This window comes from Tupaia chinensis, unplaced genomic scaffold (assembly GCF_000334495.1).
Source record: "Tupaia chinensis unplaced genomic scaffold, TupChi_1.0 Scaffold000215_1, whole genome shotgun sequence".
In the NCBI taxonomy this organism is placed as follows: Eukaryota; Metazoa; Chordata; class Mammalia; order Scandentia; family Tupaiidae; genus Tupaia; species Tupaia belangeri.
In genome coordinates, this window is record NW_006159690.1 from 1,157,971 (window position 1) to 1,185,118 (window position 27,148).

Sequence of the window (27,148 nt, forward strand, 5' to 3'; positions counted from 1 at the left end):
TTTTTTTGCTACAGGGTGCATGCACTTGCCAGAGAGACAGAGAGACAGAAATTGAGAAATCACCCCTAGAGGGGATGGCCTTTTCGCAATTTCTTCCTCTCCATTTTCCTCTTGAGATCTTGGGCATGCACGCATACACATACACATACCTGGCACGAGTTTTTAAGCTACCAAGTCCAGGACTCGAACCGTGGTCCACCTCATGGTAGTCCAGCAACATAACCATTACATTGTCTGCTGGTCCTGCTAATAGAACAGTTAATATTGCATATGTGGGAGCCGGCAGGTGGTATGGTGGTTAAGGTGTTGGACTTCCACATGGTCTACCACAGTTCCATTCTCAGACCTGGTGGCTTGCTATCTCATTTTCTTCTCTCTCTCATGAGCATATGTGCCCATAGCAAATTTATAAATAATAATAATAAATTATTTAAAAAATTGTACATGTGGTTTACATTATGTTTCTGTTGGGTAGGACTGGGCTAGGATTTAGTATGGGTATGTTTATCTTTAAGGGGGTTTAATTTATTGAAGCTTTTATACTCCTATTTATACATAGACTTTTTAAACTCCAGGTTATAGGGCTTCTCCCTACCACGCTCTTTTGTATCTTTTGCACTGGAAAAAAATTTATTCATCCCTCTCAGAAATAGCTATCATTGATCACACAGCAAAATCTCAGCTAAAATAGTTTAATGATCAGCTTTTTAAAAAGAATTATTTATTTAATTAATTAACTTATTTATTTTTAATTCTCCAGAGAGAGACTGAGTCTTAGAGGGAAAATGATAAAGTGAGCCACCAGGTCTGGGGCTCAAACTTCTGTCAACCATATGAGAGTCGAGCACCTTAATCTACAGCCACCTGCTGGCCAACCGCACAGTTTGAGTACCAGACTTGACAGCTTTAAAAATCACACTGGGTGCATATGTGTAGCTGCCCCAAATCCTGAAAGATGATGCCACCTACAGGCCCAATAAAACTTTTTATTTTTACGTTATTCTCATGAAATTTCTATTTTATGTATGTTTTAAAACTTATATGACATGTTAGTGTAATAATATATGTTTATAATGATAAAAATAAATTGAAGTGTGTGATTAACATATTTTTACTGATGGGAATGTGTATTTGAAAAAGCTAGAAGGCTACTAATCTATACTGTTACCAGAATTAGTCTTTAAAAATAGAAATCTGGACTCAGTACATCCCTACTTAAAAGGCTTTAATTACTTCCTGTTGCCTACAGAATAAAGACCAATCTGCTTAGAATTATTTACGAGGAGCCTCTCAATGCAGTCTGTCTAAACCAGTGCTTCTCAAACTATGACTGGTGAAATATCAGGGTCTTCCGGTCCAAACATTCAATGACTAATATTTTTGTAAAATTTTAGGAAAATGAAAATTTAAAGAGGTTGATAAAAGGTTAAGTTTTGTTTATTTTTAAAATGTTTTTAAAATTACTTATTTCAGTTGTATTTGTTGTTGTTACTATTTATTTTTAATTTGACCAGAGAGAGAGAAAGGGAAATGAGAAAGCAAGCTGCCAGGTCCGGTACTCGAACTGTGGTCAGCCATGTGGGAGTCCAGTGCCCCAGCCACCACACCACTTGCTGAACCCTCAAGTTTTATTTTTTTATCATTAAATATAATAGACATACTTTATTCTACCATGTGGCAGAAGAGTTTCTAAATGCTTCTTTCCAACATTGGCACTTAAACTTCTTCATGGACTAAACATCAATTCACAGTCTACACTTGAACTAACTAATATTTTTACAAACCTTCTTGCTACTTCTAGACACCTTATACCAAGTCCTTTGGAGCTAAATATCCCTAAAGAAAATACACATTTTTACACCTGAATATAGTGGTTCTTAAATCATAGTCTCTGGGCTGCAACTTAATGTTCTATTTGAACATTTTCTGAATGTTCAGTATCAGGTAGATTTGTACATTGTCTATATATTTTAGACATAAAGTTTCAAAGTGTCAGTATTATCCTAGAACTTTTATGTCTGTTTTTAAAATTTCCAGGATATAGTGTCTTGGTAGTGGTCAAAGATACAATACTTTTTTGGAGCCAGCTGGCGGTGTGGTGGTTAGGACACTGGACTCCCACATGGCTGACTGTGTTTCAAGTTCCAGACCTGGTGGCTCGCTTTCTCATTTTCTCCCTCTCTGGTGAGTGCATGGGCTCTATAGCAAATTAAAAATTAAGAAAATAAGAAATGAGATAATTATTTAAGAAAATACAATACTTTTACATCTAAGGGGTTAGAAAAGGCCTTGATCATTTGGTAGAAGGGCAAATCTAGAACACCTGATCTTAATCTCTGTTTACATAGCAGCAAATGTATTTATTTGGAGGGCCAAGAAAGAGCATCAGGGTCACATGAGAACTTGTAGAAATGCAAATTCTCAGGGCCCGCCCTGACCTAGTGGATCAGAAACAAGGAGCCCTGCAATTTGTATCTTAACTGACTCTACTGGTGACTGCGATGCATGCCGACCCTTGAGAACCATTGACCTAGGATAGCCCTATGCATACTTGGTCACCTTTGAGAGTGAAACCAAGCATTATTTTTATTTTAAATTTGCCAGATGGCATGTGGGAAAGCATCCTCACACTCTCCATGGGAGTGTGTCCTTTTCTCTGTCCTTTCAGGATTTTTGGTACACCCGCACATGTGACCAGTGTGTTTCTCAGGCCACTGGGTCTGGGACTCGAACTGCATGGTTGGCCATGTGAGATCCAGCCACTTTAACCACCATGGGCTGGCCTGAGTACTGTTATTAATGATGTTGGGTAGACTTGTGACTGTCTTGGGCAAATGATGACAAATGGTCACTTGCACTTTTCCACCCCAGTCTTTGTCCTTCACAATGAGGGAGGTTTCCAGTGTGTTCTCATGGCAGCATTCCCACACTTCCTAGGTAGGGCTAGTCACTCTCCTATGATTTGTGTTAGCATATAGTACATAAACGTGCTATTGTGTGTATATCTGTGCTCTTGTGCTCACTGGAGAGAGATAGAGGGGAAAGTGATAAATTACGCCCCCCCGGGGGATGGCCTCACTGTAATCCCTTCACCATTGTGCTTTTGGGATTTTGGACACACGTGTGCCTGGAGTGTTTTTTGTTTGTTTGTTTGTTTGTTTGTTTGAGATGTTTTTGCTATAGGGCGTGTGTGCTTGCCAGAAAGACAGAGAGACATAGAGACTGAAAGCGAGAGATCCCCTAGGGGAATGGCCACTCTGCAATCTCTTCTCCATTCTTCTCTTGGGATCTTGGGCACACATACACACGCGCCCGGCATGAGTTTAAGCCACCAGGGCCAGGACTCAAACCACGGTTGACTATATGGGAGTCCAGAGACATAGCCATTACGCTAACTGCTGGTCTCTGCCTGGAGTGTTTTTTCAAGCCACTGGGTCTAAGACTTAAACCCTGGAATCAGCCATCGGGGATACCGCACCTTAATCAGCATGCCATCTGCTCGCCCCATATATACATTTTTTTCTCACAAAAATATGAAAATAATACACTCATCCTGAAACTCAAAACATTCCCAGGAGTTGTAAAGTGGGTAACTTGCTGTGTTAATGTAAAAGGTTGGATTGTCAAATCACGTTCACATATATGTAATATTTTATCTAACTCCAATCCTTACTCCAGATTCAGAGGCTATAGGCAGGAGCAGACACAGGTGAGCATTCTTCCTAGAGGAGCTCCTTGCCAACAAGCACAGCTCCTAAAGAATGTCATTTTGGGGGCCAACTAGATGGTACAGAAGTTAAGGTAGTTAAGGTGCCTGGATCCACATGGTTGACTACACAGTTCAAGTCCCAGACCCAATAGTTTGAAAAACATACCAGATGTGTGTGTGTGTGTGTGTGTGTGTGTGTGTGTGTGTGCATGTGCATGCGTGCACCAAAGTCCTGAGGAGAGTAGAGGAGAAGGAATTGTGACATGGTCATTCCCCCAGAGGGTGTTTTCTCTCTCTCTGTCTTTCTTTCTCTTCCTCTCACCCTGACAAGCAGATGTGTACTATAGCAAAAAATTTAAAAAATAAAAAAATAAAAAAAAGGTGTCACTCCTTTCGCTTTTAATTGTCAGAGGGTCCATGTACTCCAGAGACAGAGAAAGAGAGAGGAAGGAAGCCCATCTCCCCAGTGGGACGTAGGAATCCTCTTTCCGTTGCCTCATCTGGTCAGGATTTGGGGCATGCATGCACACACTCCTGGTGTGTTTTCAAGCCTCTCAGGCAGGGTTTTTAACTTGGTCAGTCATGAGGATTCTGGCTCCCTTAACCATTAGGCTGTGGGGTAGCCCAAGAATGTCACATGTTTCCTGAAGAGTGAATCCTTCGAACACGGAGTCATCTGTGATCCTGACTGGCAGGGAGGTGGAGGTGGCAAATTGTGTTGTGGTGGGAAGTGTCCATCCCAACAGGCAAGTTCTCAACAATATATATATATATGAAAACATTTTTCCTTAAAAAGTAGAAAATGTCTGTGACTTTCTCCCATTTTCCAAATAGGCATGTTTCATAAATCCATTAATTCTCAGATTATTTTCCAAAAGCAATTAGAATAGATCAGGTATATCCTGACATTTTAAAATAAGGGGCTCTGTTATCTATTAAAAATCCTTGGTGTGAGCCCAATAGGTGGCATGGTGGTTAAAGGCTCTGGACTCCCACGTGGCTTACCGTGGTTTGAATCCTGGGTCTGGCAGCTTGCTTTTTTGCTTTCTCTCTCTCTCTCATCAAATTAAAATAAGTAAATAAAGTTAAAATAAAAACCTTGGGACCAGCAGATGTCATGGTGATTTAGGCGCTGGACTTCCACAATTCTGATTGTGGTTCGAGTTCCAGACCTGGTGGTTTGCTCTTTCACTTTCCCTTTCTCTCTCTCTGGTGAAAAAAAAATTAATTAAATTAATACTTTTTAAAATAATTATTTTATTTAACTTTATTTATTTTAATTTGACCAGAGAAGGACAGAGAGAGAGAGGTGGGAGGAGTGAGAAAACAAGCTGCCAGATCTGGACTCGAACCACGGTTGGCCATGTGGGAGTCCAGTCCCCTTAACTACCACGCCACTTGCCAGCCCCTAAATTAATAATTGCTAAAAAAATAACTTTAGCGTGTTTGTTAGGAGGTCTGCTATCATGCAGGAAATCCATCCAGCTGAAGGAGTGAGCCACAGGCTTGCTGTTACATGTTTCCTCCTCGTTCCCTTTTCAGTACATTCAAACTACTTTTTTACTTTTATGAATGATTACTTTGTATAGCTTAATTAAAAAAAATTAATTGTATTTATTGACTTAAAATTATTATTTAATTTTATTTATTTATTTTTAATTTAATCAGAAGGAAGCGCACACACACACACACACACACACTCAGAAGGAAAGTAAGAAAGCAAGCTACCAGTTCTAAGACTTGAACCACAGTTGACTATGTGTCACTTCAGTGCCTTAATCACCATGCCACCTGCTAGCCCTAATTATATTTATTATTATTATTTTCTAATTCATCGGAGAGAGACAGAGAGAGAGGCAAGTGAGAAAGCAAGCTGCCAGGTCTGGGACTCAAACTGCAATCTGCTATGTGGGAATCCAGCACATTAACCACTACACTAGCTGCTGACTACAGTAGTTTAACTTTTTTTTTCCAGAAGTTTTGCTATTAAAAATAAGGCAAGTGCCAGCCGGTGGCATAATGATTAAGGTGCTGAGCTTCTACATGAAAGAGTGCAGTTTGAGTCCCAGATCTGGCAGCTTGCTTTCTCACTTTCCCTCTCTGTCTCTTTGGTGAGCATATATAGCTTATAGCAAATTAAATAATAAAAATAATAAATAAAAGGCAGCAAGTACCCTTTTATTTATTTATACACACTTGTGTGCCCTTTTACAAGTATTTCTTTAGGAGAGACATTAAAAAAGTAGAAATTCTGGGTAAAAGAGAATAGAAATTTGGGCTAGTAGGTGACATAGGTAAGGTATTGGAATCCCACATGGCTGACCATGTTTCAAATCTCAGACTTTGTGGCTTTCGCTCTCTTTCTCTGTCTGTCTCTGTTGAGCACATGTGCCCTATAGCAAATTTAAAAATACTACCACTAATAAGTTAAATAAAATAAAAGTTAAAAAAAAAAGGACATCATACCAGGCACATGCATGTGCTTGCCCAAAATCCCAAGAGGAGAATAGATAAGAAGTCATTGCAACATGGCTATCCCCTTAGGGGGGTGATTTGTCTTTCTCTTTCTCTATCTCCGGTGAGCACATATGTCCTATGGCAAAAACTTGAAAGAGGGGTTGGCAGGTAGCATAGTAGTTAAGGGTACTGAACTCCTACATAGCCAACTGTGGTTTGAGTCCCAGACCTGGCAGCTCACTTTCTCACTTTCCCTCTCTTTATCTCACTCTGTCCCTCTCTCATCAAATTAAAATAAGTAAATAAATAAAGTTAAATAAAATAATTCTTTTAAAAAAACTTAAAGAGAGAATAGAAATTTAATATACATTGATATGTTGATAGCTACTACGAAGTTGTCTTAAAAGGTTGTGCAAATTTATACTTCCATCATTTTCTCATGACATCTACATTACATGGCATTATTAATCTTTAATTAATAATTGTCAGGTTGACATTTGAGAGTAAAAAATATGATTTTACTTATTTTTAGCTTGCATTCTTTGATATAGAGAGGTTGATGCATTAATGGTTTTCAAGCTGTTCTTGTCATTCCTTTTGGGCTCTATGCTGCTATAGAAAGGACAGTGCCATCATGCCTGTCCTGTTAGTCACAGTTAACTGTCAGTGGACAATGTAAGCGTGGTGCAGCTGAAATGCTCAGCACATCAGAAGCATTTCTGTGATGTTCCATTCAGCTATCCTTTTGGTGGTTCCCATGGGACCCATGGACATTTGGATGGAATTCTTGGACCTTTGATCAATGCCAATGGCATTGCTTACTGTTTTTCAATATGTGTTCTTGCTTGATGATCTTGAATTACAAGATAAAGTTCTCATTCAGCCACTATAACCAGGTTGATGTTAGAAAATTTTGTTTAGGGCCAACCCATAGTGTAATCATTAAAAGGGCAGGATCCCACATACCCAACCACTTTGTTCAAGTCCCGGTCCTGGTGGTTTGAGAAACCTTCTGGGTGCATGTGTGTGCATGCCCAGAATCTTGAAAGAAGGCCAATGCAGGAGAATGAGTTAAAGCATGCCCATTCCCCATTTGGGAGGGAGTGCTTTTTCTTCCTTTCTTTTTCTCTTTGCCTCTTTCTCTGTCCCTGGTGAGCACATATGGCCTGTGGCAAAATTTATAAAAAGAAAATTTTGTTTATACAATACCATATTTCTTTGATAGTTCATTCCAACAGTGTAAGACTAGTAAAATGATCACTATGACAGCATCATTTTGGTCATAGCAGAAGGTTTCACCAGCTTTTGAGTTTCAGTTATGTTACATTTTAGGCCAATCTGAGCAAACTGCTGGACTTAAAATATTCATAGAGAGTATTATATCAGATGGTTTATATCTGGAGATTCAGATGACTAGAAGAGTCTGGGATCATTTGCTCAACTTATTTTTTCCTCCTTTAGTCTCCTCCAGAATCTTCCTTTTTTTTGAGAGAGAGAGAGTGCTGGCCCAGTGAAAAGCCAGAATCCATGTGCATCTGAGATGGGCTTTCCTTGCCTCTTTAACTGGAAAACGCCTCTGCTTCAAACCCCTCCTTCCAGCCCAACACCCAGTGGAAAGCCAGAATCCGTGTGCATTGGAGTTGGGCCTTCCCTACCCCTTTTGAGAGTTTTGCTATATAAGGCATGTGTATTCAACAGAGAGACACAGAGACAGAAAGCAAGAATTACCCCCAGGAGGGATGGCCATGCTGCAATCTCTTCTCCTCTCAAAATTTTGGGCATGCATGCACACACGCCTGGTGTGACTTTTAAGCCTCCAAATTCGGGACTTGAACCATGGTTGACTATGTGGGAGTCCAGTGACATAACAGTTATGCCATCTGCTGGTCCCACGAATTTCCTTCATTCCTTAGTGTGGACTTAGTGTGGATGTTCTTCTCCAGCTCAGGAGGTTTTGTTTTGTTTTGTTTTGTTTTGTTTTCAATCCAGTTTATTGGGCTGGTAGGTGACGTGGTAATTGAGATGCTGGTCTCTCACATGGCTGACCACAGATTGATTCCCAGAACTGGTGCCTTGCTTTCTCACTTTCCCTCTCTTTCTCTCTCTCTCTGGTGAGCTCATATGCTCTATAGCAAATTAAAAAATAATTATGGTAAATAAAATAAGTAATTCTTAAAAATTTTGCTTTATCAAAGTATAAGTTATGTACAATAAAATATACCAATTTAAAATGTATAATCAGTGGATTTTGATAAATGTATACTTTTATTTTTTGGAAATGTTTTGCTATAGGGCATGTGCACTCATCGGAGAGATAGAGACAGAAAGTGAGAAATCACTCCCCAAAGGGGATGGTCACACTGCACTCCTTTCTCCTCCATTCTCCTCTCTGGATTTTGGGCATGCATGCACACACACCCGACGTGACTTTTAAGCCACCAAGTCCAGAACTCAGACTGCGGTAGACTACATGGGAGTCCAGTGACATAACCATTTTGTCCTGTCCTTCTCTGTTCTTGTCTGGGGCCTCTATGATGGAAAAACAGAGTAATAAGAGAAATGCATATACATTAATTTAATATGAGTTTTATGTGACATGGGAGCCCTTCTAAGGACGTGAAGACCTGAAGAAATAGTTAACCCAAGTGCTTTTCCACTAGATTTGATGAAGAGTCATGGAAAGCATGTGGTAGGAGAAAAACGAGTAAGAGCTGAGAGTAGTAAACTAGGGGGGACTTAGCAAGGTCTCTTTGTTCAGATTCCTCTGGGTGTCTCTGTGCTTTGAAGATAAAGATGCTCCTCTCTTCTGGGTTGGGGAAGACAGCTCTCACATGAGGAGCTTATGACCTGTTTTTGGGGAGAAGTTTCTTCCTGCATCTGCTGTTTTTCAAATTTTTCAGCTTAAAATATTGAACATGCCAAGGTGCCATATTTGGGGATAGTGTGTTCAGACTCTGTCACCAGTCAAGTCACTTCCACTCTGTCCCAGATAACCTAGTCTATAATTATGGGTTGATTTCATCAGTTCTTGAACCTCATTTGAATGGAATCATACAGTTTGTATCTTTTTTGTCTGGGTTCTCTTCCTCCTGGTATTATTTTTGAGATTCATCCTTGTGTTATCAGTAATTTTTTTCCTTTTTATTTCTGAATTTGTGTTTATATATCATTATTTTATCCATCCATCTGTTATGAGACATTTGAGTTTTTCTAGTTTGGGGTTTTAAAAAAATGAAAATGCTATGAACTTTCAGATATTTTTGTGGACATATATTTTCATTTCTTGTGGGTATTTATGAGTAGAAGTGGCAGGCTGAGTAGTAAGTGTATTTTTAACTTTATAAGAAACTAACAATCTTCCAAAGTGTTTGTACCATTTCACATTCCTACTAGCAATGTATGATGGTTTAGTTGCTTCACAACTTTGTCAACACTTAATATTGTCTATTTTTTGTTTTCATTTTTAAAATTTTTAGCCATCATAATGGGTGATCAGTGGCTACAATTTGAATTGCACTGATTGGAGTCTTGCTGTCGAATGTTCTTAAGGCTTTAATTTTTCAACAGAACTATACACATGCACATACTAATGGAAATTTTGTTTTTTCAGTTTTTCTTTAGATTTCTTTAGAAGTGATTAAAAGGAATAATTCAAAATGCCTGAAAATCCTGCTACAGGTATAGTAGATGTAGAGTTCTTCCATTAAATTTATGATTCAAAAATGGAATATAAGATGGTATTTAATCTTTGTCCTTTTTCAATCAAGATAAACTGCAGGTCCTGCAGGTCCTTGATCGCCTGAAAGCGAAGTTGCAGGAAAAGGGAGACGTATCGCAGAATGAGAAGCTGTCTATGTTTTATGAGACACTAAGGAGTCCTCTCTTCAATCAGATACTCACGCTTCAGCAGTCCATCAAGCAACTGAAAGGGCAAGTAAGTTGACCATCAGGGTTTTGTGTTGACATAGTCAAATTAGCAAAGAAAGGTAGAAGGAAATAAAAACATTATCTCTAAGGTTTCTTAATTTAGGAAATAGACCATATTCAGAACAGTAATCTGTGGGTAGCATTGGCATGGATAGTTTAAAAATGTTAGTAATTAATTTTGTGTTTGATTTGGAGTATGGTTTTGTACTTATTTAAATATATAAAAGATGCTTTCAGAACACTCAACATTTTCTTCAAAATTAATAGTGCCTGAGGGCCGGCAGATGGCATGGTGGTTAAGGCACTGGACATCCCCACATGGGTGACTGTGATTTGAGTCCGAGACCTGGTGGCTTGCTTTCTCACTTTCTCTCTCTCTCTCTCTCTCTCTCCCTGGTCAAATTTAAAATAAATAAATAAAATAATCTTTAAAAAATTAATAGTGCCTCAGTTCAGTATATTTTCTTTTTAAATGTATTCTTAAATATATTTATTAATGAAGCCTTTTGTCTAGGAAAATGTGATCATGCTGTTAAAGCACATTATTTTCTTTTTTATCTTTTTCTTTTTAAGTTTTTGCCATAGCGTGGGTGTGCTTGACAGAGATAGTGAGATAAAAGTGAAAAATCACCCCCCAGGGGGATGACCATGCTTCAATCCCATCCCCTCCATCCTCCTCCCAGAATTCTGGGCACATACATACATGCCCAGCATGATTTTCTTTATCTTTCTTGTTTTTAAAGAATTGTCTAACTTTATTTGTTTGTTTATTTAAATTTGACCAGAGAGGGACAGAGAGAGAGAGAGACAGTCAGTGAGAAAGCAAGCCATCAGGTCTGGGACTGAAACCACAGTCAGCCTTGTGGGAGTTCAGCTCTCTTAACCACCACACCACCTGCTGGCCCCACCCCTACATGATTTTCAAGCTGCCAGGTACATACCCACCATACAACTTGCCAGTCCCATATCTTTCTTGTTGTTGTTGTTGTTCCTCCGATTTTCCAGAAGGTGTATGTGCTTGGTGGAGAGAGAGAGAGAGAGAGAGAGAGAGAGAGAGAAATAGACAGATAAAGTGAAAGATAGATAAGACAGACAAAGTGAAAGAGGGTCTGAAACATGTAATCTGAGTGTTCTTCAAGCCACCAGGTCCAGGATTCGAACACCATAGTTGGCTATGTGTGGTCCAGTTACCTTAACCACCACTCCACCTGGTTGGCCCACAAATTTTTTTTTGAAATCCCATGTATAATTTTTTTCATAGAACTCATTTTCTAAAATCTTTTTGAAGACCCCCTCTCATATTTACTGAGTGTTTTGTTTATAATCAATTAAAGATTAAACTCTATTCATAAGTCTTTCTGTGGATTTCTTTCTTTTAGAGCAGAGTTTATATCATAACTTTAGCGTGCCCCATATTAAAGGTTAGCTTTTGATATTTGCTGGTCATAGAATGAGTCCTATAACTCATTAATGAATACTATTGGTAACAATTAAAATAGGCAAAGATTAATAAAACTTTATTACTCTTTTTTTGTTAACTTTTTAAAACAGGGTCTGACTGTTTCAGTCTCCTGAGTTGCTGGGGATACAGGCTGCCTCACCTTTAGGTTGGAGCAGGAGTCTAACTTGAGCCTCCCACGTGGTCTCAGCCTACAGAGTACAAGGTCTTATCAATGAATGCCACGCAGCTGGGCCACGCCTGTATCACGCCTTCTTTCCTCCTTTTGCCTTCGTTCCTTCATTTCTTCTAAGAGAGACAGACAGTATCCCCTTAGGGCCTTCACACCACCATCTGCTCCAGCCTCTGTCAGCGAGGATCATGGGGATGTGCTCGTGTGCCCAGCCTGCTCGGAAGACCCTGATACCAGCCTGGGGCCTTCTTATGTGGCCGCAGCATGGCAGAGCGTCGCACTGCCACTGCACCACTGCTGGTTGCCTTTGTCACTCCTTTTTCTTTTAAAGAGAAATTTTTATTATAGGGTGTGTGGGCTCACCAGAGAGAGAGAGAAAGCAAGAAATCACCTCTCAGGGGAGATGGCCAGGCCACAATCTTTTCTCCTCCAGTCTCCGCTCAGGATTTTGGGCACGTATGCACACACTCCTGGCATGAGTTTTAAGCCGCCCGGTCTGGGACTCAAACCGTAGTCGACTACCTGGGTGTCCAGCAACGTAACCATTATGCTATCTGCTGGTTCCAGCCATGTCACTCTTAATGTATTAAGAGTTGACTTAACCACTCCATTATAGCAACAGGCTTCATATTTGTGTAATTTGTAGTTGTTATATACAGTCCTATTTTATTTGTTGGGGAATGCTGATTTATTTTACATGAGGTCTTGTTGACAGTAATTTTTTTTTTTTTTTAGCATTGTCAGAGAGCATGTACTTACTGGTTAGATAGGGAGAGAGAGACAGGAAAAAAGCACCCCACCCCGCAGTGGGGTGTCATTGCACCACAGTCCTTTCTCCTCCATTTTTCTTTTCCACTAGAATTTTGAGTATATATTACATGTAGCTGGGTTGTTTTTCAAGCTGTTAGGGTCCCGATTTGAACTCTGGTCATCCCTGTGGTTGGCCATGTCAAATCTGGCTCTGGGTGCATACACTTAGCCACTGTGCCATAGGCCGACTTTTGTTGTTGTTGTTGTTAAGTTTGCTTCATCACTGAATGAACAGATGAAAGACAGAGAGGTACATTCCTAACAAGGTCCTCACGCTGCAATCCACCTGCAGCCTCAGCCAGCTGGGATCATGGATTTACACACAGGCATGCCCGGTGTGGACAGAGAAGCCTCAGGATGTGAGAAGCTCCCCATGTAGGTTCAGTTGCATTGCCACTGTGTCACCATCCAGACCCCCCCAGGTCCCCCCCATTTTCTTTTGCTTTTAAGTTTACATGTTCAGATAGTTGTTCTTAATGTTACCTTTATTCCACTATGTTGGCACTGCTATCAGCCTGCTATTGATTTCAGTTTTTAAATCCTCCTTCTTCATGATTACAGGACTTTTTTTTTCCTGCCAAAGTTAAAGTGGCTCTGTGACTCACTTGCAATTAATCTTGGTCAAGTTACTTCATCCCTGTGTGCCTCCATTTTTTTCATTCATGAAAGGGAATAATGGTATCTATTTAGGACTGTTGTGGGGATTAAATGAGATAATACATTCAAGAGTCTCGGTAAAAAGCAAAATACTACTTGAGTTATAGCATGGTATACGACTCGACTTATAGCGAGCACTCACTAAGCATATGCGGCTGTTTTTCTTATTATATGATACCTGGGCATCTTTTGTGGCTCTCCACGTGAAAATGTAGTCATGCTTACCTGTCCATGTGACTGGATATATTTGTGTGGAAGTGTAATGAGATGTTAGTGTACATGCGGTTAACTGAAGGTAATGGTAGAAGGCAGAAAAATTTTACGCTAATATCGTTTGCATAATACTAAAGAAAAAAAATAGTTTCTAGCCTTGTAAACATATGGAGTCATGTAACTTCCTTGTTTCTTTCATGTGTTTAAGTTTGTTTATTTTTAAAATTTTATTGCTATTTTAATGTATAGGTGGTATAGGGCTCATGTACATGAGAGAGAGACAGACAGAGAGAGAGAGGGAGGAAGCAAGCTGCCAAGTCCAGCACTGGAACTGTGGTCGGCCGTGTGGTGGTCCAGCGCCTCAACCATGTTACCACCTGCTGGCCCCATGTGTTTATGCTTAACATGCAAATTGCATATCTAAAATATAGGGGAAATATTTTTAATAACTAAAAATAATTTTTTTTGTAGGTTGCTGTTCATGAATCTCTTTTGTTTCTCTTTCCAACAGCTCAGCCATCTACCCTCAGAGTGTTCGACCAATTTTGATTTCTCTAGGAAAGGTTTGTTAGTGTTCACGGATGGTTCTATTACTCACGGGAATGCCCACAGGCCCTCTAATCACTTGGCTCTATCTGGGTTATCTCCTTGGACCTCGAAATCAGGAAATGAAGACTTCAACACAGTCATTCAACAGATGGCTCAGGTAAAGTTATACTTTGGCATAGGACTGGGCAGTTTTATTTCCTGTCACAGGGTTAAAAAGAAACCCACACTGGCTCTTTTGCCTTGACATGTTACTATGTATTTTGTTTGCTTGTGATTTTAGACAAGAGAACTTAAAAATGTTAATGGATAACATGGAATTCAAGGATGAATTTATTTTGGCGTAAAACAATTTTAAAATCCATGCATGGTATTTTCATAATATGCATTTTCAATATTCATGGATTTTAATAATATGCATGAAACTGTTTTAAATTTTGTTTCAAAATGGAATTAATGGGAGTTAGAACTAATAGTTTAAAAAATGGAAGGAAATGTCTGAAAGGGTAATTCAATTAAACACCTATTACTTATTTAAAATGGAATTAAAGACAGTTGACTTTTTGGGGGGCCGGCAGGTGGTGTGATGATTAAGGGCGCTTCTGGACTCCCATGTGGCCGACTACAGTTCAAGTCCCAGACTTGGCAGTTTTCTTCCTCACCACCCCCTACCCCGTCTCTCTTTGGTCAAATTAAAAATAAGTAAATAAATAAATAAAGTTAAATAAAATAATTATTTAAACAAAAACACAATTGACTTTTTGGATTTGTTAGTTTTGTGTTTGTTCACTTTATCACCTAATAAGTACTTTAAAACTTGACCTTGAGTTTGAAAGTTAAAAAGAATCTGTTTAAGTTGTGATAGAGTTCTGGATCTACTTCCTTTTTTGACTTTATAGCTCTATCATTCTCATTTGACTGTGAGTTGTCGGAAAAGTCATGATGTATTTTTGCATAGAAAAACAGAAAAATATGTCATGACTTTTCCAAAGACCCAGTAATTATTTTCATGCAACGCTTTTGTTTGTGGATTATATCTGTAAAATTTTCATGTCAGAAATGCAATTATTAACTAAAACAATAAAATACCTGGTGGGCACAGGTAAAACCCCATTGGAATGGTGGCCTTCCCATAGTCTTTTGATTGACCTAATAAGTACAATAATAATTCATCACAATAGTATTTAAAATGGAACCCTCAAAATCACAGCTGGTTCTGACTTAGGCTAAACACAAGCATATTTTTGATATGTCTAATTTACTCACCTCGTTTAAAAATGTATTTTCCATCAAGAAAATGAAGGAGATTTAGTAGAAAAGTAATTGAGATTTTACTGTGGGAAAGGGCCTTTTTCTCAGGCTTTTTAAATTTAAATTGGTATTTATCTCATAATGTGACGGAAGTGTGAAAATACCTCTCTAATTCCTGAGTTTGCAGAATACCACACATTCCTTCTTAGGATCTTCTGAAAATAATCAAGTTGGAGAGGACTTCCAGAAATAATTTATTACCAAAATGTTGAGTTTGTTTTCATAGAGATGACATAGAAAAACTGTTTTTATGTTAAGCAATTTCGGTTCTGTGGAGAATGTATGTTGAATAAATATGTATTGAATTTTTTTTAATTCCTTCACTAGGGCCGGCAAATAGAATATATAGACATAGAACGACCCACAACCGGAGGCCTCGGGTTCAGTGTGGTGGCTCTGAGAAGTCAAAATCTGGGAGAAGTTGACATCTTTGTGAAGGAAGTACAACCAGGAAGTATAGCAGACAGGTGAGAAAGAAGTTCATTTTGTGTTTTTCTAATTTTTTCCTGCAAATTCCAAAAAGAATAATAAATTAGTAATAACAGTAACAAACAAGAACAGGTAATACTTATTTTAGTTCTTCCTGATGGATTTGTCAGGCTATGTGTGGATGTTCTTGCATGAACTTATGTAATGGCAGCAATCCAGCTACATAGATATTACTGCTAGATTTTGAAGATGAGAAAGCTGGGTTCGAGAGGGTCAGTGGTCTGCCTTTAGTCACAGAACTATTAATGTTAAAACATATGGTGTGATTCCAAGCCTGATTACAAAACTGGTGTCCTTTCCACCCCATCACCCTCTCTCACAACCAGATGTTGTATTTTAGCTATGATCTGATAAGGATGGGAATATTGAAATTCTCATTCTGTGTATTAGCCATATATTATAGATTTTTGTTTGTTATTTTTTGCCAGAAGGCACCAGAGAGAGAGAGGGAGAAAGTGAGAAATCACCCTCCTGTGGAGTGTGGTCATGCTGTAATTTCTTCTCCATCTCTCCCTCTTTTGAGATTTTTGACATACACACACATGTGCCTGGTGTGTTTCCCAAGCTACTGGGTCTAGGACTCAAACCATGTGGTCAGCCATGCGGGATCTGGCTGCCTTCTCTACTACTACACACTGGCCAGCCCCACTATATTTCTTATTAAAGTTAAGATAACTTTCCTTGTGGTCATATCACAATATTGGTTTATTATGCTTATTGTCACTTAGAAGATTCCTCAATTCTATGTCATCCGTCACATTCTACTTGTTTTTTAAAATAATTATTTATTTTACTTGTTGTTGTTATTTTATTATGATGATGATGATGGTGATTTGATTTGATTAGAAAGAGACACAGAGAGAGAAAAAGGGAAAGTGAGAAAGTAAGCTGCCAGGTCTGGGACTCGAACTGTAGTTGGTCTTGTGGGAGTCCAGCACCTGAACCACTGAACCACCTGCTGAATCCTCCACTTGTTTTTATTTTTTAGGTGGTATGTGCAAGCCTTACATATGGTCTCTATTTGACTTCCAGTCTTTGGTTTATTACTCATTTACTAAGTGCACTCTTCAAATGTGCCTGTTAGGATAATAGCAACAGTGGCAGTAGACTGTCAGAAAATTCTCAGTAATGTATTTTTGAGTTAATATTCTCCATTCATGGGGAATTAATTCTGGTCTTTCTACCTCAAAATTCAGGCATACTGGGTATCCACGCCTTTGCATCTTTATTCTGCCATTTAGTGCAGCATTTCTGAAAGTATATTCTGTGGAACCAGAGCAGTATCAGATACCTTCAAGAAACTATGCTGTTCTTGGAGACTTAATGTGTATATTCAGAGTGATCACATGATTTATTGTCCAAATTGAGATAGTTTTGGGAGTGAGAAGTTTTAAATTTATTTGTTGGGTTGATAGAAAAGTCATGATGCATTTTTGCAAAGAGAAACATAAAAAAATATCATGACTTTATGATGACCCAATATTTCTTCCATGGGAGAAAAAGAGAAGGTACAGAGACAGGCAGCCCGATAGGGTCTTCATGCCATAATCCACTCCAAGTCTCAGCCATGCTTAGATCGTAGGCACATGGTTACCTGGCATACTTGATATGCAAACCCAGAACCTTCCTGAGTGGTCACCTTCTCAGACCTTATCTTTTTTTTTTGAGAGAGAGATTTTTGCTGTTGGGTGGGTGCACATGCTGGAGAGACAGAGAGACAGAAAGAGAGAAACCACCTCCAGAAGGGGACGGCCACACCACAATCCTTTTTCTTTCATTCTCCTCCCAGGATCTTGGGTATGCACACAAACACACCTGGTATGAGTTTCAAGCCACTGTGTCCAGGACTTGATCTACGGTTGACTATGTGGGAGTCCAGCAATGCAACCATTATGTCATCTGCTAGTCCCAAAGACCTTATCTTTTTATTGTTGTATCACTACCTGGACCTCTATGCCAAAGTTGTTCTGAGAAGCTATGAACTGAGAAAAATAAGGGCAATATAGTGAACTTTCCATAATTCCAAGTTTTATTCATAAAAAAATATTTTTATTTGAAATAAATGCAGTCCCGTTATTTTAGAGGTTTAAATATTCTGTTATGAAACAATTGTGACAGGAGTTTGTTTTCTTTGCCTCTTACTTGGTCAATAACAAATACTAATTACACATATTTGAGTTGAGAAATACCAGTATGAAGGGAGAATCTAGAAAAATAAATCTTGTGGAATTTCACCAATAAGATTTTAGGTATTAGATAAAGATTCTAACTGGGGGATTGGCATTAGAATAGAAAGGAGGATATGAGTGATGCTTGAGAGACAAAGAATGATAAAAGAGAATTATGGTGATAATGGATAAATAGGAAGAGGCTGGGGGAAAAAAGGGGGCTCTCAAGAGCGGTAATTGACAGATAAGCCATATAGAGTAAACTCGAGGCTGTCCTTAGAATGATCTTTAACATAAGAAGCTAAACACTGTGCTTTAGAGTTCAACTAGATAATATGCTAAGCTTGCTTAGGCTTGAATTTCTTGTATGCAAAATTTAGCTAAGTACTGTAAAAGGTGATGTTGAGGATTAGATAAGATAATGCACATGAAATATTTAACATGGCCTGATTCTTAATTGAGTGCTCTGTAAATATTAACTATAATAGTCCTTTATTTTGCTAATTTCTTTTAAATATGATCCTTTCAACTTGGTTAGCAATTGGTGATGATACTTGGAGGAGAGAAGAGGGCTCAGCTATAGTTTTAGAAGTCATCTCTGAATTTTCAGAGGAGGACTTGGCCTCTATTGAAAAAATTGGGGAAGTGAAGGACAGTGACAGGGTGAATCTGCTAGAGAGTTTATTGGAGGAATATAATTGGGAATATAATTATCCTAGTGTATGGCTAAATGTCATATTAGATGGGTTTTAGGAATACAGGGTTCATGTAATGGGGGCCGTATCCATATGTGCAAAACCTTAGCAGCGGGACTCACTATATCTTTTGCTTATTTTCCTAGCCAGATGACTTTTAAAATGTGTGTATTGGGACCAGCAGGTGGTGTCGAGGTTAAGGCACTGGATCCCACATGGCTGTCTCTGTACAGTTCGAGTCCTAGACCTAACCACTTGAAAATCACGCCAGGTACATGTATGTGCCTTCCCAAAATCCCAAGAGGAGAGTGGAAGAGAAGGGATTAAGGCATGGCCATCCCCCATAGGGGGTGATTTCTCACCCGCCCCCTCCTTGTTTCTCTCTGGCGAGTACATGTACCTTATAACAAAAACAAACAAACGTGTGCATATATGTGTTTAGGGAATGCACTACTTAATTGATTAATTATTGGGTCATCAGAAAAGTCATGACACGTTTTGGGGCCGGCGGGTGGTGTGGTGGTTGGGGTGCTGACTATGGTTCGAGTCCCATATCTAGTGGCTTGCTTTCTTACTTCCCCTTTTCTCTCTCTGTCTCTCTGGTCAAATTAAAATAAATAAATTAATTAATTAAACAAAGTTAAATAAATCTTTTTTTTTTAAAAGAAAAGTCATAACACATTTTTGCATAGAAAAATAGGAAAATACGTCGTAACTTTTCTGATGACTCAATAATTAATAAGTGCTTTGATAAACATTCTGAAAAGCTGTTATATAATTAATTATGTGTATAAATGTACTAAGTGAAGTAGTACCATAAGCAATAAACTATTTAACATAAAATAACAGATTTTTAAAAATCAGGCTATTAGATCACTTATTTATTTTTTTCCTTATGATTAAGGGATCAAAGATTAAAAGAAAATGACCAGATATTGGCCATTAATCACATTGCACTGGATCAGAACGTTTCCCATCAGCAAGCAATTGCATTATTGCAACAAACCACAGGATCTTTGCATCTGGTGGTGGCCCGAGAACGCGTCCATTCAAGAAGCAGTACTTCCACCAACCTAACTGAAACAACCCTGCCTGAGACAGTGAGTTGCTAACTTGGAAAAATACTTAAAGTTGAATCGTGCCACTGACTGTAAGAAGTGTAAAAACATTCAAAAGGTGTCATTTTACCTACCATAGTTCAAGAAAGATGATCATATATCCAAATACAGCATTAACATATTTAAGCAAAATGTTTCATGGAAAAAACATGTTCTATCCTTTCCATGTCCTATGGATCTTTTTTATTTAAGATTATTGTTTAATATAGAGGCCAAATTGAAGTATTAGTTGTAATTTTTTTGATGATGAAAAGACTCTTATATTCCTTGGGTTAATTGAGAGTTTTTATTAGAGATTTACCATTGAGTGTCTTAAGTAAGATTTGGTTATTTATTTCAAAAACACTTTCATAAATTATAAAGGGAGTTTATGACTAGATTATTGATATTATAGAATTACAGTTTTTATTTCATTTTCCACATAAGAATGTACGAAGGGAGGCTTCTAAAGATTCATGGAAGATGCATGTTATTAAAAAAACTATGCATACAAGGCCAGCAGGTAGCATGTTGGTTAAGGTGCTGGTCTCCCATATGGCCAACTGTGGTTTGAGTCCTGGACCATGTGGCTTGAAACTCATGTGTGCATGTGTGCCCAAAATCCCAAGAGGATACTAAAGGAGAAGGGATTGTAGTCTGGCCATCTCCCTGCAGAAGGATTTCTCACTTTCCTCTGCACTCAGTCTTTCTCTGGAGAGTGCATATGCCCTATGACAAAACAAACAAACAAAAATAAACCTGCATGGATTTAGAAACTTTCTTGCACCCAAATACACTTGTACTTTAATTTCATTTTTCTGCAGTCAGTTTTAAGTCCCCTTGTGTTTTGAACAATTCAAAAGGATAAAAGTACATGTCTCTTTTGGGAATCCTTAAACTTGCCTTGTAACATTTTACAGATTTTGGCCTGCATCTTCAGAATGCAAGCTAATAAATCTTATTTTCTTATAACACTAAGTGCTAGCCGATGTATTTAATTTTCATTCATTGGGACAAAAGAAAAAATAGACTAGGTACAGTACAAGGTCACAATACAAATTAATGTATAGACATTTTCCCTGTTGTAATCAGTAATATTTATATAGTGCAATTTCCATAATAAATACAGTGAACAAGTCGGGCCTTGTTTAGCATGTAAGGAACAAGGGCTTTGGAGTCAGCTTTGGTGAGTTCAAGTTCATTTCATCTACCTCGAGGCTGTGTCCTCACAGGCAGATTCCTTGACTTCCCCACAGCTCAGATTCTCTGTTACTTGTAACTAATAGTGGAACCAGTTCTCAGAGACATGAGGACCAAATGAGAAGGCATATGAAGAGGTAGGCACAGCGTGTGGTACCCAGGAACCCCTGTGATTATTAGCTACTGTTGTTAATTCAAGCATATTACTTTTTTTTTTTGGAGAGGTTTTTGCTATAGGGTACATGCGCTTGCCAGACAGACACAGAGAGACAGAGAGACAGAAAGCGAGAAATCACCCCCCCAGGCGGTATGTCCATGCCACAGTCCCTTCTCCTCCATTCACCTCTCGGGATCTTGGGCATGCACACACATGCACCCGGCATGAGTTTTAAGCCACCGGGTCCGGGACTCAAACCGCGGTCAACTACATGGGAGTCCAGTGACATAGCCATTATGCCAACTGCTGGTCCCTCAAGCATATTACTTTGAACAGACATTATTGCTGTCCAAATACTAGATATTGTTCCAGGCATGAATTTATTAATTATTCCCAAGATTCCTGTTTATTTTAACATTGCATAGTAACTTCCTGATTCCATTTAATAGAGAAAAAACAAGTAACAAGTATGCCTAATAATCTTGAGAAGGAGGATATTTTTCTGCAATTGGATTATGTGGATTTAATGCATGTTTCTCATGGAAACCTGCTAGTAAGAGGGGGAAACCACCTCTGTCCGTTAGTCTGATTTGTGTATTTCGATTGCTGTTATTTTCATTCAGGCTTATCTTTCCTCTCCCTCATGTGAGTTTTTCCTAAATTAACATCTTCAGTTTGTGTGTCTCTGGCCATTTCATTCTTCACATTACTGCAGGATGAATTTTCCTAAACCACTGTTTTGTTCCTAGTATTTCCTCTTATAAAACCTTTATTTTTTCCCACTTCTTTATGCAGTTAAATCCTAGCTTTTGGCTGGCCCCATATCCCAGCACTTAACAGAGTTGGATCCTAGATGGCTGGCCATGGTTTGATCCTAGCCCCAGCAGCTTGAAAATCATGCTAGGTACATGTGTGTACATGCCTCAAATCCTGACAGGACTGAGAACTGGGGAAGGGATTTTGGTGTGACCACACCCCATTGAAGAGTGCTTTCCATCTCTCCCTCTTCCTTTCTTTCTCTATGTCTCCCAGTCTCTTTCTGGCAAGTGTATGTGCTCTCTGGCTATTTAAAAAAAACAGTCAGGACCAGCAGTTGGCGTAATGGCTATGTTGCTGGACTCCCACGTAGTCGACTGTGGTTCAAGTCCTGGACCTGGTGGCTTAAACTCAACGCCGGGTGCATGTACATGTGTGCCCAAGATCCCAAGAGGAGAATGGAGGAGAAGGGATTGCAGCATTGCCATCACTCCCTGGGGAGTTATTTTTTGCTTTCTGTCTCTTTGTATCTCTCTGTCTTTCTGGTGAGTGCACGTGCCCTATAGCAAAAACCTCTCCAAAAAAAAAAAAAAAAAGAAAGAAAGTCCTAGGAGCAGCAGATGGCATGATGGTTACATCATTGCACTTCCACGTAGTCACCTGTGATTCGAGTTCCAGACCAAGTGACTTAAAACTCAAGCCAGGTGCAAGGTCTTTAGAGGAGAATGGAGGAGAAGGGATTGTGGCATGGCTATGCCCTCTGGGGGGTGATTTCTCACTTGCTGTCTCTGTCTTTCTGGCAAGCACACGTGCCCTATAGTAAAACACTCTCTCTCTCAAAAAAAAAAAAAAAAAAAAATCCTTTCTTTTGACCCGTCTTTTTCAAAAAAAAAAAAAAAAAAAAGTCCTTTCTTTTGACCTGTCATTTTTCCATTTCGTTTTCTGGCTCAGCTCTTAACAGTTTCCTTTTTCTTGAAAGTCTTCTTTCGCTGCCGTGCAACTTAAATATCCTCTTTCCTTGAAGCTTACCATAAGCTTTGTCATTGGATTTGACTTCTTACCTCTGCCTCCTTCTCCCAGTCCCTGGAAGTACATTTGGGATTCTCTTTCAATTGAGGCAGACGTATTTATTGACTTCTACTAAATGTTGGGCACTGTGTAGGAGTGCTTAGAGCTACAGTGTCTCGTGATCCAGTATTCTGTGTTGTATTTTCATTGTTTCTCTGTAAGTTTTTCCATCTGCTAGATTATAAGATCCTTAGATCATATGATTTTTATCTACCTTTTAGTGTCTAGAAAATTGTTTTGATTAATTGGGACCAGCAGATGGCATAATGGTTATGTTGCTGAACTCCCAAGTAGTCAACTGCAGTTCGAGTCCCAAACCTGGTGGCTTAAAACTCCTGCTGGGTATATGTGCCTGTGTGCCTAAGATCCTGAGAGGAGAATGGAGGAGAATGTAATGCAGCATAACCATCCCTCCTGGGGGGTGATTTATCTCTTGGTGTCTCTCTCTGTCTCTATGGAGAGTGCACACACCCCAGAGCCAAAATCTCTCTTAAAAAAATTGCCTTGATTAATTTTATGAATATTCAATTTGTTGCAAATATGTTACTTTAGTAATTACTATATTGAAAGCTAAGAGTCTGTTTTCTGTTGACACTGTGGCTCTTACTTGCCATTCACTTGCAGGCTTGTTGGGGTCATATTGAAGACGTTGAGCTCATTAATGATGGCTCTGGATTAGGTTTTGGAATAGTTGGAGGAAAATCAAGTGGCGTGGTTGTGAGGACTATCGTTCCTGGAGGATTAGCAGATCGGGTAAGTTTACTTTCTATGTTATTAATTTTACAAAATATAAATTGCATGGCTTGAAATGTAGTTTTGTAACACGATTTACTAAGTTATATGACTCATAAGTATAACTTAAATATAACTTAATGATGATTTATTCAGTAGGGGCTAATAGACACTTTGCTTTATTTTAAACAGTTCTACATCAACATTTTTGGGGGTTTCTTTTTGGAAGGTTGCCCTTAATTGACAGGCTTCTTGATTATATCAGAAGACAATGTCAGAGACCAGCAGATAGTATAATGGTTACATTGCTATACTTCCATTTGGCCGACCACGGTTCGAGTCTTGAACCCAGAGGTTTTAAATTCACTTTGGGCATGTGGGCTTGTGTGCCCAAAATTCTGAGAGGAGAATGGAGGAGAAGGGATTGTGGTATGGCCAGCCCCCCTGGGGGGGGGGTATTTCTCCCTTTCTGTCTCTCTGGCAAGTGCACATGCCTTATAACAAAAATCTCTCTTAAAAAAAAAGGGAAGAAGAAGATGACAATGTCTTATTGAAAAGAGTAGTTAATGGGTATCATCTTTTGAACATCTGTATTGTTTCCACTGTATCTTTCAAGGGCCTAAATCAGAAGGTACAATGATTATAAACATTTGTCTCAATATTGTACATGGTAAAATTCACTTGAATTAAATCTTCCTGGCATTATAAATCAAATGACTTCCCTTTATTATTAAGAGGTGTTTAAGGGCCAGTAGGCAGGAAGGCAGATAAGGTGCTGGACTCTCCTATGACTGACCGTACTTGAAGTCTTGGGGCTCTGTGAATTGAAAATCACACCAGGCACATGTGTGTGCCCCAAATCCTTAGAGAGAGAGAGAGAGAGAGAGAGAGAGGGAGAAATAAATTTTTAAAATCCTTAAAGGAGAATGGAGGGAGTGGGTTTGCGGTATGTCCATCCCCCCATGGGGTGATTTCTCACTTTTCATCTCTAGGTATCTCTGGAGAGCACATGTACCCTATGACAAAAACCATAAAAAGAAAAAAGTAAACTGTAAGTGGGCTATTAAAAGCATAGCAAGTATTTCTGCTTAGCTTTGCAGTGAAGAGAGGATAACAACTACATTTAGGTTTTAAAAATTAGTTTTGAAATTTGATTATGAAGTCACTTAATTTCTTTGAGAAACTTTTGCTATAGAGCACATGCACTCGCTAGAGAGACAGAGAGAAATCACCCCCTCCAGAGGGGGATGGCCATGCTGCAAAATCCCTTCCCCTCTATTTTCCTCTTGGGATTTTGGGCATGTAGCCACAGTGGGTGTGTACCCCATTTTTTTTGGTTTGTTTTTTTTTTTTTTTTTTTTTTTTTTTAAAGAATTATTTATTTTAGTTGTTGTTATTATTTTAAAAATTATTTTATTTATTTTATTTTATTTATATTTGACCAAAGAAGGACAGAGAAAGAGAGCGAGAAAGAGAGAAGGCAAGCCCCCAGATCCGGGACTTGAACAGTGTCAGCCATGTAGGAGTCCAGCGTCGTTAACCACCACACTACCTGCCGGCTCCTATTACTATTTTTTTTTAATTTGACTAGAGAGAGAGAGAAAGAGAGAGAGAAAGAGAGGGAAAGTGAGAAAGCAAGCCACCAGGTCTGGGACTCAAACTGCAATTGGCCATGAAGGAGTCCAGCACCTTAACCACCATGCCATCCGCCAGTTCCCATGCCCAGTGTGAGTTTTAAGCCACAGGGTCCAGGACTTGAACCACAGTCAGCCATGTGGGAATCCAGCGATGTAACCATTATACCATCTGCTGGTCCCTAGTAAATTTTTTTGTAGAATTATTTGCTTAACTTTATTTGTTATTATTTTTAAATTTGCTACCAGACACATGCACCCACCACAGAGAAACAGAAAGTGAGAGAGAGAGAAAGTGAGAAAGCAAGTTGCCAGGTCTGGGACTGAACCACAGTTGACCGTGTGGGAGTCTAGCACCTTAACCACCCTGCCCACTTGCTGGCCCCAGATATTAGTAAATTTTGACCTTTTGGTATTTTAGTGGATGCCATTTTAATATTGTATGACAAAATGCAAAGTCATGACTACTGAAGTGTGATGGTTATCTTGAGAAAAGACATTTGTGAGATGAGCTAGCCACTTTTTTCTATGGAGCAGCACTTCAATTTTGTGAAAAATAACTGATAGAAAAAGTATGGTTATTCAGGTTTGGGTATTTGGCAGACATTTCTTTGGAAATGAATGAAGTGAGTCTGTCCCTTCAAGGAAAACAGCTGTAGTGTTGGTTGATAAAAATCTGGGCTTTCAAACAAAAATTCGAATTTTGAAAAATTTGTATGTTACTATGAGCTTGAAATGTCCCCAAATTTAAAGACTTTTCTGATTAGATTGCTGATGATATTAACCAGTATATTTTTTGATGTTATATAATGAAGTACGTCAATATCTGGGAAGTCTGTAAAACTGTGAATCAATATTTTTGGAAGACCAGCACATGATATGAGTAATGTATGGGTAAAATAGCCACGCAAGCCCAGCTGCAGTAGTGCAGGGGGTGGGGCATTGCTGTGCAAGGCCTGGTTTAGATTCTGGACCCACCTTCTCAGCAGGGCATGGCATTGTGCACCTGTAGTCCTAGGAACTGGGAGGCTGGGGCCAGAGGTGGCAACATGGCAAGATTCCATCAAGGATGCCTATCTCTACCTCCCCCCATACCCCTCCCTGTCTCCTTGCCTCTCTCCTGGACTTTCTTTTAACTTATTTATTAAAAAAAAAAATCCAAGATAGTTTAGTGGATTTTAATGAAACAATGCATGAAAGCCTATTGATATGGTTTCAGATTCCACATTACAATGATCATTAAGACACCACCACTTGTTGAGTTTTGGTGTATTATCAAAGGGGCAGAAAGGGCTATTAAAACACTCTTACTTTTTTCAAGTTTCTGCCTGAATGAGGCCAGACTTTCTTCATACATTGGGTTGTTAAAAAAGTCATGACGCAAAGAAAAAATACATCATGATTTTTCTGACAACCCAGTACTTCAGCCAGAACAACATATTGCAACATATTAAATGCTGAGGCAGATATGAGCATACAGCTGTCTTCTTTAAAGCCAGACTTCAAAGAGATTTGCATAAATATTTTTTCTGAGAGATTTTTGCTATAGGGCGCGTGCGCTTGCCAGACAGAGAGAGACATAGAGACAGAAAGCGAGAAATCACCCCCCAGGGGGCATGGTCACGCCGCAATCCCTTCTCCTCCATTCTCCTCTCGGGATCTTGGGCACGCACGCACACGCCCCCGGAGTGAGTTTTAAGCCACCGGGTCTGGGACGCGAACCACGATCGAGTACGTGGGAGTCCAGCGACATAGCCATTACGCTAACTGCTGGTTCCCCATAAATATTTTTTAAAACACAAAAATAAATAAAAACTGTTGTTATCACTAATGAAAAAAGTTTTTTTTCTTTATTCATGATAGAATGCACATGCACGCAATGACAGAGGGA

At 39.0% G+C, this 27,148-nt stretch overlaps 1 protein-coding gene across 4 annotated transcripts in view; it reads left to right on the top strand.

Moving 5' to 3' along the window:
• PATJ (PATJ crumbs cell polarity complex component) overlaps positions 1-27,148 on the top strand; it is a 385,928-nt gene that overhangs the window by 8,061 nt on the left and 350,719 nt on the right. For all 4 annotated transcript variants that reach the window (XM_006147509.3, XM_006147510.3, XM_006147511.3 and 1 more), the window contains exons 2-7: positions 9,777-9,844; positions 9,934-10,100; positions 13,916-14,110; positions 15,589-15,728; positions 19,518-19,713; positions 23,516-23,644. In XM_006147509.3, the coding sequence (XP_006147571.1) occupies positions 9,823-9,844; positions 9,934-10,100; positions 13,916-14,110; positions 15,589-15,728; positions 19,518-19,713; positions 23,516-23,644 (849 nt within the window). In that variant the 5' untranslated portion in view covers positions 9,777-9,822. The remainder of the gene's footprint in view (positions 1-9,776; positions 9,845-9,933; positions 10,101-13,915; positions 14,111-15,588; positions 15,729-19,517; positions 19,714-23,515; positions 23,645-27,148) is intronic.